Source organism: Meleagris gallopavo, chromosome 3 (genome assembly GCF_000146605.3).
Source record: "Meleagris gallopavo isolate NT-WF06-2002-E0010 breed Aviagen turkey brand Nicholas breeding stock chromosome 3, Turkey_5.1, whole genome shotgun sequence".
Lineage (NCBI taxonomy): Eukaryota > Metazoa > Chordata > Aves > Galliformes > Phasianidae > Meleagris > Meleagris gallopavo.
The window spans coordinates 71,228,256-71,240,196 of NC_015013.2; the positions used below are offsets into that span (position 1 = coordinate 71,228,256).

Here is an 11,941-nt window from a genome sequence, read left to right on the forward strand (position 1 = left end):
CTAAAACAATAACTTCAGGTATTTCTGGAAAGGACTGTTTGAAGAAGCCCTGAATTCAAGTTTGCAAAGGTGGCAAAGAAGAATTTAATGAGTTGCTGCTTAGTGCAGCTTCTTGTGCTGCTCAATGCTGGGAATTGGCCCTGTGTGCTTCTGCAGGTGGAAGCATCTTGCCAGAGGGAGAGGGACCACATTCCAGCTTTCCCTATGCTGTCTCTTCAAGAGGAGCACCTCACATCCAGAGGTAGTGAATATTCCACTAACACAGTAGTTAATGCTGTTTAGGAACACAGTTGCTTCTTAACACTGCTGGCAGGATTTGAGTGGTTGTAGAGAACCAGAATGGGAAAAGGTAGGAAAAAAAAGCTTGTTGCTCATTATGTTCTTATCTATTGAAAGCTGGTGGCTGAGTCTTATAAAATAGAACTTCTTCCTTCCAAGACTGTACTGCATCCAGTTAGTTAAGATTACTTCAGCAGCATTGTTCTGTTTGTACTCTTACCTGAGGTCAGTGATTCACAGGAACTTAAGTCTATGGCAGCCCTAAACAGGTGCTACTGACCTCCTGAGGAAGCTAAGATTTGAAACAGGGCTGGCCCTGCCTTAATGTGAGGGCACAGTGGTTTCAGAAATGTAAACTGTTTACTCACTGACCTCTGTAATACTGCACCTGAGCTCATAAGCTGACTAACTTACAGGCAGTAAGCTCCTAGAGAAAAGAAAGGCCAAGAAGAGGTAATACGTACATGCTGGCATCAAGGTCTCGTGTGTGGCTATCCCACTTTAAAGCACATTGACACAGAACTTGAGTGGACAACCCTTGCCACTCAGCCGTTACAAAACATATTCCTGAAATTCATAAGTTAGGAATGTTCTGAGAGTTGAACTACAGAAGTCATATTTGAGAAGGGACTCAAGTAGTCCACGCTCCTGTGATGACACAGGGAAGGATGCTTGGTCTAAGTTCTTTAATCAAGTCTCAAGGAAGATGCTGCTATCAGTTCCATCCACTGCTCTGTTTGATGCATCCCTTACTGCTCGAGTCTTGAATGGCAGTAAAGATCATTAAAGTGAGTCACCCTTAGTATGGTCTTGTTCTGAAGCACCTGGTCTTGTTTCTGAAACTGTTCATAAAGATTGCTGTCCGGATTTCATTTCTTCTCTGTACTTTTGGGAGGAGTTATTATTCCTGCTGTTGACACAGGTGATAACTGACCTGGGGCAGTAGCTGCTACTCCACTATTAACTTCTTCCTGTGTAGAGGGTGAAGAAGACAGTCAATAGCACACAGAGCTCTATGTTTCAGCTTTACTGGCATTTGGAAGCTTTTCCCCTCATGCTGCTAGTACAATCCAGGTACTCCACAGCTACGTTTTATGACAAAGAGCACCACCTTTTAAACACTTCACCAGTAATCCTCACCCAACTCTTTGCTCACAGCTTGTGAGAGCACATGCAGCTCATCTCCAGAAAGCCAGAACCGCAAGGTTAGGCACACTGACCCCATCAGCCTGGAGAGCCTTCAGCACCTCAGCAGAAGGGCTGTATAAAACACAGCTCAGCAAGCCACCTACCAGCATGTCCAAGTAGTTTGTGTGTGTTTGGATATTGTGGCAGTCTTCTACTGCAACCTTCTTGAAATGCTTCAGTTTCACAGAGACTTTCCTCGCCACGTTCACAAATGGAACCATCCACTCTACACATTCTGAAATGCTGTCCCAATCTAAGCCTGCAGGAGAAAACAGTGATACACTTAGAAATCCTGAAGTTGTACAGTCTCCTAGGTAGAATTCCTAAAGGGCTGCCAATTTAGAATAAGCAATGCTGTAGGTAAGAATTTACCCTCCCAGAAATCCCCTGTATTTCCTTGCATTTGTTACTTAAATATGTTGCGGCAAAGGAGGTGACCACAAGCCTGAAAAAAAACAGCTCTGTGGCCAGGAGGGTTTCTGTTGCTCACCAGAACGTTAAAGTAACAGTTTACCCTACTGTGACTTTTTCAGTGAGTGAGATTTTTGGTTCATGCTCTAAAGCAAACACACACCATAGCGCTGCCTTTAAGACACCTCCTGCAACACAGTGCTGAACTTGGTCAGGTGGCAGCTGCTCTTCATAAGAGAGACTTATGGGATCCACACAAAGGCTGAGTGCCACTGACAGCCAAGGATGCCCGGCTGCAAATTGTATTTGGGGAAACAAAATTGCCAAATAAAGTCCTGCTAGTGACCAAACAGTAGGAATCTATTAGAGGAGCAGAACTGGCCCAAAAAGCAAGCAAGCAAGCAAGCGTCTGCTCAGTTTCCACTGTGCTTCTGAAAGCTCTTCCTTCTCTTTCAGGTCTTGGTAATGTCTGAAATGGTGGTAGGAAGGAAACAATGTTAAAGGCAGAGGAGCTAAGAAAAAAAAGGAAAGCCCCACAGAAAAACAAGCTGTTAGTATCCTTGCAGAGCTTTTGCAGTCGTTAACCAGCATGCCCTTCACAACATCAGGTGGGGAACAGCCATCACAGCCTAACAAGATGATAAATGCTTCTTACCTGAAGCTTTCTTAACTACTTCAGTTGAGGTATAGTGGCAGAGTGCAGCAGCAGCTAGTGTTCTGTACTGGAAGTCTAAAGAATTCACATCCAAAATACACAGGTCTAAGAGCTGAGGAAATAGAATTGAGGACATAAGTGTTATAAATTCCAAGAAAATGCTTTGGTAAAATCCTATAAATCCTATCCCAGGAAGTGCTGTATCTACACTCACTGTTCATGCTCTGCAGCATTGCTGTGCTATTTAGAATCAACTGCCATGCATCTAGTTTATTTCTAGTACCAATTGCAGTAAAGCAGGTCTCACCCAAACAGTGATGTGCAAGACAAAGTGCTTGTACAAATGTGAATACATCTTTAAGCTGTGGGCAGAGCTCAAGGAAGGTATTATCTTACATTAAAAAGTTGCAGGGTATCTCAGTGAATTAATTAGCTCCATTTACTCTTCGGTAAACATCTCTGAGGCTGGTCCTGTGTACTTGAAATTGAACCACAGTAGTTGCGAAGCAGAGCAAAAACACTCATCCTACATTCTGGGGCAGAAACACCATTACAGCTAACACAGGGAAAGGCAGCTAACTGGGCCCCCTGCCTGCTGTTTGCAGAACACTGCAGTGAGTAGCAATTTTGAGCATACAGAGAAAGTGATAATATCTGAGAGCAGGGAGGCAAGCACCTGGCTGCTTCTCCTTAAGGCTTGTATGCAGCTGTCTGGCTGCATTCATTAACAAAGTAACAGATGAGGTGAAACAAGAAAGTCTTCAGCTTTTGGGGGTACAACATCCACCATAATCACTGCAAACCAGCACTTCCCTATACAGTTTGTTATCTACCTGAGCTATCTGAATGAATTTTTCCTGAGAATACTGAGGTAGAAGCACTTTTGGAACGTCCTTCAGAGCATCCACTTGAAGATAGAGGTTCAGCCAAGAGATGATTGTCACAGGACACAGTTCCCATTTTAAAGCCTGTAAGCATTAAACAAATATGTAAACACCTTAAACCATGCACGGATTGTTCTGAGCTCTGATCTTTTCCCCCATGCTTCCCCTTATGAGTTTGTTCACTTTATAGCACAGATTCCCAAAAGATACTTGAGTTCATACACACTTTTAAGTACTTATTTTAGATCATGTTCCTCCTACTTCTTGAAGAAAGTGACATTAAAACACAAGATTAATCTGGAGCAAGATTTCAAGTGAGCCTTACAAGCACCAAGTTATTACCTTTAACATAATAAGTTCCATTCTCACAATATCATCTTCACTGCAAGCACCATCAGTGACATAAGCAAATTCCTGTATTTTTGGAGCGTAGATTTCCTTCAAAAGGAGGAAGAAAAAGATTAGAAGACAGAGCTTGATACTGGCAGAGCATATTGAAATATTAACTTTTCTTAGCACTTAAACTATTTTTTTTTCTTGCTACATGGAGTGACTTGAAACTTGCACAGTAGAAGATACTCAAACCAAATAGGTTCTATGTTGTGTGTTGCATAACACAACAGATTTAGAATCATAGAATCACCAAGGTTGGAAAAGACCTAAAAGATCATCCAGTCCAACCGTTCACCTATTACCAATAGCTCCCACTAAACCATGTCCCTCAACACAACATCCAGTCTTTCCTTGAACAGCCCCAGGGTCGGCGACTCCACCACCTCCCTGGGCAGTCCATTCCAATGCCTGACCACCCTTTCTGAAAAGTAATACTTCCTAATGTTCAGCTTGAATCTCCCCTGCCGTAGCTTGAAACCATTCCCTCTGGTGCTATCACTAATGACACGAGAGAAGAGGCCGACCCCCAGCTCACTACAACCTTCCGTCAGGAAGTTATAGAGAGCAGTGAGGTCTCCCCTGAGCCTCCTCTTCTCCAGGCTGAACATTCCCAGCTCCTTCAGCCTCTCCTCATATGGCCTGTGTTCCAGACCCCTCACCAGCTTTGTTGCCCCTTCTTTGAACACGTTCCAGGGCCTCAATGTCTTTCTTGCAGTGAGGGGCCCAAAATTGGACACAGTACTCGAGGTGCGGCCTCACTAGTGCTGAGTACAGGGGAACAATCACCTCTCTGCTCCTGCTGGCAACACTGTTTCTGATGCAAGCCAGGATGCCATTGGCCTTCTTGGCCACCTGGGCGACACGTGAGCATCAATCAATACCCCCAGGTCCATTTCCTCTATGCAGTCCTCCAGCCACACCGCCCCAAGCCTGTAGCGTCGCCTGGGGTTGTTGTAGCCGAAGTGCAGGACCCGGCATTTGGTCTTGTTGAACCTCTGCAACCTTTTTAGCTTTGGAGAAAATAGCGATTGGACAAGGGGGAATGGTTTTGAACTGAGACAGGGGAGCTTTAGGTTAGATATTAAGAGGAAGTTTTTCACACAGAGGGTGGTGACACACTGCAACAGGTTGCCCAAGGAGGTTGTGGATGCCCCATCCCTGGAGGCATTCAAGGCCAGGCTGGATGTGGCTCTGGGCAGCCTGGTCTGGTGGTTGGCGACCCTGCACATAGCAGGGAGTTGAAACTAGATGATCACTGTGGTCCTTTTCAACCCAGGCTGTTCTATGATTTTATGATTCTATGAAATAAATGCTGACAGAACAATCAGAACAACCTTTCATTAAAACAGCTTCCTACTCAGCCATTCCATTTGCTGTAAAAAAAAAAAAAAAAAAGAAAAAGAAAAAAGAAATGAGAACCATCCTACTTTTGAAGTATAGAGACACCAGCAAAGCAGGGTAGGCACAATGTCAGTCAGTGCTGATGTGGCTATGAAGACCAAAAGTTCCACTGCCAACATAGCTGGCAGAATCCATGGTGTAGAGACAGTTAAAAAAAAGAATGCAACCAACCTACTTGTGCCAATCTTAGATACATATGGGTAGGTGTAGAGGTTCCTGCCAGCAGAACAGCTCACAGCTCCATCTCGCACCATCTCGCTTTGCAAACAGCAGTTTGATCAGGGAAGTTTGCAAGTACCCAAATTTAACATCCCAAATTTGCCACTCAGTTTAGCCTACCACGTGCTACAGAGTTTCCAGGAGACATACAGAAACCAACACAGTTCATCATCATTGTTGCACTGATCACATCATCTCTGAAATGAAAAGTTCCCCTAAATGGGTTTAAGGGACATCATCTGTACAGGTTTGGTTTTCTTCAAGTCCCACACCCATCCCTGAGGCTGTTTGCCAACCAGGGTATAGGTGTACATTTGAAAAAAAGACAAAACAGCACAAAACTGCTCCTAGAAATTAGAAATTTGCATTACTCTGAAGTTTAGGCGGTCTCCTTCCCACTGCTGAGAGGGAGGGCAAAGACCATCCTCCAAGAGGTTCACATACACACAACCGAAGAGAAAGATTTCCCCTTCTGACCTTCAGTATCGCATGCACACTAAGTTCTAAAGGTTCAGACAGCAGAAATAAATACATTACCACTACCTTTTTAGTTATTCCATGGTAATCTCTCTTCCCTATAACAGTGCTGCTTACCTCAAGTTTGGAGGCAATGAACAATGAGGTAATTCCTATCAGCTGAAGCATGCTCTTGTTAATGTTCTTCTGTGTCAACATGAATCTATCAAAGAAGTCTTGAGCTAGGTAGAAGGTTTCTCTGTGGAGTGCATACACCTCACATACCTACAACAAATAGAAAAAAATATATCTTTATAATAAAATTCACATACACACATTGGAGTACTCCAGTACACAGATTCATCTTTTACATATACAGACCATCACTAACCTAGATGTTTCAGGAGACAGTTGTTAGTGTGGGGGGCAGCAAAAACAAAGAACTATATTTCCCTAATTTCTAATCTACAGACAGCAGTAAAAATCCTGAACAAATAGATCCCGAGTAGATGTAATTGTCCTGCCTCACTACCCTATTTCACTTGGATACAAAGGCAGAATAAAATCTCACCACCTCCAGCTACTTCACGAGAAGGCTGAAAGCCTGTTTGTAGGTTGCATCTCTTCCTGACCTTAGAGAATGCAACTGGTTGGCAGGAACACTTTTTTGTTCTTTTTAAGAGCTGATGTAATAAATATTCACCAACTGACGTGCTACTACAAAATGAATAACAACTGCTCCAAACAAGGTTTGGAACAAAGAAGATCCACACCATGAAAAAATTGTATGATTTCTATTAACATGTATTGGCCAAGCATAAGCAATACTCAAGATGGCCAAGTTCTATTATCTTCAAAGTGATGTTACAGAAGACCAGGTTAGGAGCTACTGGAGAATTCCAAGTGATTTTACTTTAGCGTGGCATGTAGAAATACTGAGGTGGACAGTGGTAATAAGGTCGATGTGAACACTTTAATTGATGATTTCCTAACAGTTCAAGACTAAAAATAAAAAGTTACACCCAATCCAGGGGTGATGTGCCAACGACACGTTAAAGGAATTTGTGAAGTACACGAGTGGCATTGTTGCTGTATTCATACCATGTTTAAAAACTGCACATCCCTTCCCCCGAAATCCACTATTGGCACCGTTCAACAACCAGGCAGTAAGAGTGCCACTGTAACATCTGCTTCCTTGGAGTACTTGGCATCACAGAACTGATGAACCTGCAAGATCCCTCCTACTGGTGAGCAAGAGCTACGTGAGTAAAAGGTTGCTTTTGGCAGTGGCGACCAAATATTCTGCAATACAGCGTGTTCTTGGAAACTACTCCTGAACATAGCTCTCTATTTACAACACTAGTACTCCCTCACGTAGCGTTGGCTGCCAGAATGGGAACCTCCATTTTGTTTGACAGCTGGAAGTCTGAAGTACAGTAATTACTGACTGCAGACTGAAAAGGATTACAAATAAATCATTCCTACTTCAAGCAAGAACGCATCTACAACAAGAACCTTCAGATGTTAGCCACTAACATGCTTTCTTCATAAGATATAACTAAATATTTACTAATAAGTCAGAAAAAGTAGTGTGGGAAGCAGACATCCGAAGGCTCTTGATATAGCCAGGGAACAACTCAAGTCCTCAATACAAACACAGCTGCCTATGGAGCTCCAACTTCACATCTTAGAACGCACCTGAACTCTGAAGTAACTTGTTACAGCCACCCCACTACACATGCCTCAGAACTACGTTTTCCCCCTTCCCAGGCAGTTATATAGCACAATAAGAACAAGCATTCAGAACTATCGCTCACTGCCCTCTTCTGGCAGGTTCACTGACAGGGTGTATTGAGAGCAGTTTACCCAGTGCAACTTGCAACCTTGTTTGGGCATTTACTGTATATTTTGCTCTTATACCCCTAACATAGAAGCTCTGTTTTCACCTCCTCTCCTCACAGGGACTACACAGTGCAAATAACACAAAGCACACACCTCTAGAAGCCAGTCCAACAGTATCGACCTCATGTGTGGCTGCAAACTTGAGTGTAGCGAAGTGAAGTGTTTGCAGTGAGCGTATCGGTTCTCCTTCTTCAGGATGTTGAGCCACACATCTTTGGAATTCCCCCAGCTATGGAATAAAGTTACAAATCATTGTAAGTATGCACACACCTTCATAAGGGGAGTATAAAAACATTATTTATAAAGATTCAGAGCACAAAAAGATCCTTACACTAATTAGAAAACTGCAGGCATACTTTGAACATGTAACATGATCACAACAGCAGCTTGCCAGGATCATCAGCAAGTCCAGTTTCATAGAACAGCCAATAAAACTGAGTACATCCTGAAGTTGCACATGCAACCACAGAGAGATTCCCATTTTGCTTAGGTAGCCATTAGCACACATAACTCAGCCACTTTAAAGCTTGGCTTCCCAGAGGGCAAGGTACAAAACACACAGAACAAAGAAATACATCACTACCTAAGAAACACAACACACACAAGGTTGACCATTTTCATTTTGGAAAAATTATTTGCAGATGATCTTTAAAAAAGAGGAAGGGACCAATCAGTGACTTATAGTATGACTAATCTACCTTAAGGCTCAGAAACATGCAATAAATATTAGGTTCTTGGTTACTACTGATTTATCAGCAGTCAAGCATACTTGGCAAGAAAATGCCTATATAATAAATCTGATTTGGTTTTAGGTTGGAACTGCTGTTACTATTAATTAACTTTTTTTTTTCCTTCACTCTACAGTTATTAAGGAGGACAACAGATTAACCAACATAATGCCAATTTTCCCCTGAAGTTTTCAGAGCTAAATACCTTCCCCCAAGCAGGAATGGAGAGAAATTAAACAGACCTCACCACCACTATTGCTTAAAATTTTAACTCAAATCAGTTCCAGCCAGCTGCCACCATAAGCAGTAAGCTGGAGACTCTTCTTTAATGCACAAGTCTCTCAGTGAGCAGCCATCAAGTCTCTCATCTTCCTGCAGCAGTTAGGAATGTATGAAGAAGGCAGCAGAGAGGAAGTGAGCCTCTCATTTGGCTAAGTGGAAAACAGAGCTCAGCTTTACCAGATACTGACTGACAAGAGGTTAACATTGAGGATGAAATGCTTTGTGTGGAAATCTATGTCTGAATGTATCTTTGGGATCCAGAAGTTCCCAGCAACTTGCTAAGGGAGTACAGGAGAGCCCTTCAGCATGCTAAGCTTCCCAGTGCTTACAGAAATAGGATTTGCCAAACACAGATAAAAGTATATTGCTTTTTAAATTGCAGTTCAGCAACACACAGCAGATGTAGGAGCAGTACTGAGAAGTGAGCTTGAAACTCAGTGAAAGACATGGCACTGAGGCTAAGCGCAGGCACTACGCAGCATCTCCCACTTCCAGTCAAGTTTTGATCACAGCATGAAAACATGGCATAACTAGATGGGTTCTCTTAAAGGAACTGCTTCACAGTCTCATCTCATTTTGACCTTTCAGTGTTTGGTTCTCCCCCCAGTCACCTGAGCGGTAGTTTTCTGTAACACACTGCAGCGTGCTTTTTCACTAATGTTGGGCTGGTACAAACAGCAGCCAGCACACTTACCTAACATACCCAAATGTCTAAGGGTTTTTCAGTTCCGAACCTCTATCCATACAGCTAACCTATCCCTTTGCGAAGGGAAACCGTCTCAGCATACTTGTAGCATACTAACAGATGTTTACAACAACATACTAACAAAAGAAACTGCTCTACTGAGTGATTACCCTTTCCTCTTCAGCAATTTTTATAACATGTATGTAATTTCTGCAACACTGCTTACTAAACTAGAAAACTGGAACTGTGACTGTACCAAATACGCTGCTACCAGTGCAGCAGGTTTGTGTAGTTCTACTTTAAAGTTATTAAACTCTGTTCAGTATTTTGTCCACTTTATTGGTTGCTCAGTTTCAATAGTGCTGGCAGAAGGTGAGTTTTAACCACTGCACCCCTTTCAGCCACTGACAGGCTGCAGTGCTAAGTTATAAAAGGATGGCTACAGCAGGCAGAAGAGCTCTGTCCAGGACACTTCTGAGTGGGGAAAAGAAAAACCCACAACAGGATGAGTGTTTTTCCAGATATTGAACTGTCTGTGGGACGAGGAGACAAGTAGAGTACTGTCCACTATTACAAGCACAATGCAATATCAGATACTTCTACAGTAGTTCAGCACCCGTGATAAAAGAGCAACTGCTGCATTCAGTCAACTTACGTGAGTTCAGGCAAAGGTGATGGATTTATGAAGAGGTTTCTGAACCTGTATTTTTTGAACCTTGAGAAGTCAGTGGTTACCGATTCTTTGTGAGGCGTTTCAATGATGATGCAAGGCGAGATGCCTCCTGTTATCGCGGGCGGCCAACAACTCTGCAACACAAACAAGTTGTCTTCTGAATGAAGGTTTTACCATGACAGCAAGAGAGGCAAGATGCAGACTACAGTAACAACAATGCATGTCGCGTGCATTAAGTTCTCTGGACAAAGCCTTTTGTAGCCAAGAGACGGAACACATAAAAAGAAACAAACCTGACAAAACCAAGGGAACTCAGCTCTGAGAAGAAAACTGCCTTGGGTCGATGAACCCACATGCAGCCTATCCATCACGTGAGCTCTACAGTTACAGTATATATGGAATAGGTTTTTACTGCTACTAAGAAACAGGACATTAGGTTGCTGGTTCTATCTACTTATCTATGTGGAGGGAAAAGAAAGGAGAGGGTGGAGGTTCTACTGTCTTAAGGGAAATTCAACAACTTGTTATCTTCCAAGTACTCCAGGGAGGAGCCACCCATCTCGGCTCCAAAGCTAGATACCCCCCCAGCAAGCAGCAGCTGTGAACTATCTCTCAACTCACCGACACCAAATATGCAAAGACTTAGAAGGAGAGGAGTCTGAAGTCAATTCATGCAGAAAGCTTCAGAGAAAGAATTCTAAGTAACTTCAGCTGAGTCTCCAACTTATTTCAGTGTTCTTTGGTTGTACACGATACCTCCTTACTTGTATTGATTAAGCACCTGAAGCATATGCAACGCTATAATGGCTGACAGCCTTCAAAATGGTGACAACTGAGCTTTAATTATGGTCTGTGGAACTAAGGAGATTCCTTTCACAAAGAATGACAAGACCTGCCTGTGAACACATGAACATTTCCTACAGAGCTTCTTCTCAAGGTAAAGTGCATACAGTTTACTTAGCATACAAAATCTCAAAACCTATTTGGCCAGACAGAAGTATCTAAGAGTGAATTTAGTTCCAAACCCTTCATAAAAGTGAAGGGGAAAAAAAAAAAAAGAGCATAAAGAGATGTTAAGGCACAGAGCTCACATACTGTCCACATCCAAAGGAAGAAATTTCCACTTTTCCAGCATGGAATACATGATTTCACATTCACCAATTTTAATGAGACTACTTCCTTCATCTAGACTGAACAAGTATTCAAAGACTGATTTACCTTAATTTCATATTGATGTTTTTTAGCAACTTTCCCATCTTCTTTCTTCTTAAACTCCTGCTGAAAAGAAAGCCACAGAGTAAGCTGTAAATCAGTAAGCTGACAATGACCAGCACACCCATCTCTAAAGATACAGCAAACTGTTGCTACTCCTGCCCCATTTTCTAGCTCTGCGGAGAAGGTTTCCCCCAACCCAGTGACCATAATAACGTGCAACATTAAACTTTGAGTCAACCAAATGGGTCACCTCTGCCGTTCTCCTTTTCCTGCTCTGGAGATGTTCTGGTGCCTGCAGATCACGTGGAGTCTCTTCTTGACACGACAGCGGTGGCTGCTGCTGCTGCTTGGCCTGCAGTCGGCTGCTGCAAGGGGCAGAGACACTCAGCGTTAAGGGGACAGAGCTGGGAGGTGAGCAAAGGGCACATTGGTGTGTCACAAGGCTGACAACTTACCTGCGTCTTGACATCTTTGGGCGGTAAGATCTCTCTACCTGGACCAAAGGAATAACAGCTGGATTAGTGAATCTTGTGAAAGTTGGGTACTTTGTGCCCTAAGACAGAGCAACCA

General features: G+C 43.0%; 1 protein-coding gene across 2 annotated transcripts; it reads right to left on the reverse strand.

Annotated features, from left to right (window-relative positions):
* Positions 1–54: 54 nt before the first annotated feature.
* On the reverse strand, positions 55–11,941 carry CCNE2 (cyclin E2). 2 transcript variants are annotated; one of them, XM_010709142.3, is made up of 11 exons: positions 11,827–11,941; positions 11,622–11,736; positions 11,375–11,431; positions 10,139–10,290; positions 7,882–8,017; positions 6,025–6,171; positions 3,760–3,855; positions 3,367–3,501; positions 2,534–2,645; positions 1,572–1,726; positions 55–1,250 (listed from the first exon to the last, which is right to left on the reverse strand). In XM_010709142.3, the coding sequence occupies exons 1-11, from the start codon at positions 11,838–11,840 to the stop codon at positions 1,149–1,151; spliced, it is 1,221 nt and encodes a 406-aa protein (XP_010707444.1). In that variant the 5' UTR covers positions 11,841–11,941; the 3' UTR covers positions 55–1,148. The 2 variants fall into 2 exon arrangements, with proteins under 2 accessions (XP_010707444.1, XP_010707443.1); XM_010709141.3 differs by having other exon boundaries at positions 11,375–11,434.

What these genes read in the sequence shown, in the direction of transcription:
- CCNE2 (XM_010709141.3), bottom strand. An exon ending in TCACCTTTGCCTGAACTCAC is followed by an intron (nt 8,018 to 10,138) that starts GTAAGTTGACTG and finishes TTTATTCCATAG; the next exon opens with CTGGGGGAATTCCAAAGATG. An exon ending in CAAACTACTTGGACATGCTG is followed by an intron (nt 1,251 to 1,571) that starts GTAGGTGGCTTG and finishes CCCTCTACACAG; the next exon opens with GAAGAAGTTAATAGTGGAGT.